This window comes from Gobio gobio, assembly GCF_949357685.1.
Source record: "Gobio gobio genome assembly, chromosome: 20".
NCBI lineage: Eukaryota > Metazoa > Chordata > Actinopteri > Cypriniformes > Gobionidae > Gobio > Gobio gobio.
The window spans coordinates 19,377,113-19,379,559 of record NC_137113.1 but is presented as its reverse complement, the minus strand read 5'-3'; the positions used below and the strand labels follow the sequence as shown (position 1 = coordinate 19,379,559).

At 31.8% G+C, this 2,447-nt stretch overlaps 1 protein-coding gene across 1 annotated transcript in view; it reads right to left on the bottom strand.

The window, feature by feature from the left end:
* Positions 1–1,004: 1,004 nt before the first annotated feature.
* The window catches only part of psmd11b (proteasome 26S subunit, non-ATPase 11b), a 21,089-nt gene continuing 19,646 nt past the window's right edge, over positions 1,005–2,447 (bottom strand). The window contains exons 12-13 of the mRNA XM_079845845.1: positions 2,383–2,447; positions 1,005–2,290 (exon numbers count right to left, since the gene is read on the bottom strand). The exon at positions 2,383–2,447 is cut by the window's right edge and continues 78 nt beyond it. Of these exons, the coding sequence (XP_079701971.1) occupies positions 2,383–2,447 (65 nt within the window). The 3' untranslated portion in view covers positions 1,005–2,290. The remainder of the gene's footprint in view (positions 2,291–2,382) is intronic.

Sequence of the window (2,447 nt, the reverse complement as noted above, 5' to 3'; positions counted from 1 at the left end):
AAGAGTGAAAGCGTCCGCAAAAACGTCGTCAAACACTGGACGTTTATTGTGTCAAAATAAAAGTCTGGCAAATTGGTTTATTTTGTGACGGAATTTAAATGATTTATATAATTGATTCGATTTAATAAAGCTATGTTCGATGCTTTAATAAAATGAAACAACGAATTATTACAAGACTTCGTGTAGGTTTAAGAGCCATGTAAACCGTCTATGATGTACACGGCTTTGCCTGAGGGTAGTTTTTTTATTTTTTCAAAATAAAGGTTTAATATCTACATTCATACAGGGTTAGGTTGCATTACGTGGTTTTGTAGATTTTATATCTGTTCTGTTGAAATGTGACTTAATCTTACCATTTGAACAGACTGCCAAAGGTACTAACCCCAATTTGTTCAAATTATGAGATTATTATAGAGGTTGATTAAAATAAACTGTAATATGGAATAAGAGAAATGTACACTATATTCACCCAATTAGTTAGGTTGTTCAATTTTTGTTTTATTATAATGTATTGTATTGTATTTTTTTCTGTCCCATCAGTTCTGTCTGCCCTCTGCTGCCAAAATAAATATTTTAATTCGAAATTCCTTTAAAAATGGAACTTAAAAGCCTTCTGCTTTAAGCCTTTATATCTTTATCAAATAGTTTTATTTTTAAACTTTTTTTAAACAAAAAAAGGCTTTCCGGTGGAATTTTTTTTAAACTCATTTGAGGATCTAATAAATTATGTGGTTATTGTTTTTCTATTTGAAAGGGGTGTACACCAATATTGTTTTAACCCCAACAACAATATTTTTGGTAATTTTATAAAGTTCTCATTAACAAATGTCCTAGTGATTTAGTACTCCGTCTTAATGTCTTAGATGTGAAAATCCCCAAATACTTCATGACAAGAAAATACAAATTGCAGGACAAACGTGCACATACTTCCACATAAAGGGAAATTGCCCCGTTTTTATAATCGTGTACACATAAGAGATCCAGATAATTTCCCTCAAAACCGGTAAATGTAATCAAAAGACTTTAATTAGTGAACAGGCCAACTCATACAAAAATAAAACAGTCACTTTCCTCAAACTGTAATCTGCCTATACCAAGATTTTTCAATGCTTGAAATTTTGAACTTTGGATAGCAGACATTTGTGGACCAAAAAAAAAAAAAAAACTTCCCAAAGTATTTAATATCTCACTAAATTTTTTGAATGATCAATACTAGATCGTCACTACAAATCACATGCAGGAAGCTCTCAAATCAACACTTTAAAAAGTCATTTAAAAACACCATTCTTCCATAAGAATTTTTATAATTACACACTAATTATAAAAACAGAAACAGAATAAATGAGAAACTAAACAGAATAAATGAGAACATAAATTATAATTTTTTTTGTTTGTTTTTTTGCAAAGGATGTGTGAAAGTATACATTTACAAGAAAATTGATAAGATAAAAAAAAAATTACAAAATATTGAACTTTAAAATAACAATATTGCGGGTATTTAACTTATATGATGGTCTATTGCTGGCAAACTAGAAATGAGTTTGCATTGAGATACTGATCGGAAAAAAAAATTAATGAACAATAAAATAAACTTCAGTGCAGTGGGAAAAGGATCTTTTAATCGAAGAGGACTAAAACCTTTGTAGGATTGGGCCATTTTATATAACCACCCTAACTTGGCAAACACTGTAAATACAAAACCATAAAGATGGCAAAAGTAAACGGCAAACCACCCTTGATCATACGAAATCATTTTCTAGTGTGTGTGTAATGTGATTGGCAGCTGTGCTTATTACAGAGCCTCTTCAATACAGGCAAGTTCCTTTGAATCTCTCACCTACAACAATCAGATAAAATATGCATCCATAAAATGAGAAAAAAAAAAAGATATGCACTACTGCAAACAACCGATGAACCGCCGATAACCAAAACCAGGAGTCTGTATCACAAAGTTACTGTAATTAAAAAACTTTAAATGTAGAAGAGCTATACATTTCTATATGACATTTTAGGATTTTATTGTAGTTGTACAACAATCCCTGATGGCCTGTTGGCCGTTGAGAGATACAGAGAACAGCAAAAAAATTACAGAAGATCAGAAAGATGAAATTGTCCATTTGAAAGAAAAGAAACATTAAAAACTCTCAACTGGGGAACAAGTAGATCTTGCTCAATGTTGTCCCTTTTTGCTGTGAAAAAAAAGTTCCACATGTTGGCCATTCTTACATACACACGGGCAAACTCACACGCATACAACCATTTCACACAGCAGCAGCTTCTGACTTTTATTCTGCAGGAGAGGAAGACACAAACACGCATTAGAAACCTGCTTATGAATTCAGACCGAAGAAAGTAATAATAGACACACGTTTAACACCTCACCTATGTTAACTTCTTCGCCTTGTTGTAGAGTGAATCCACAACTTTGCTCATGTTCTGTATGGTTT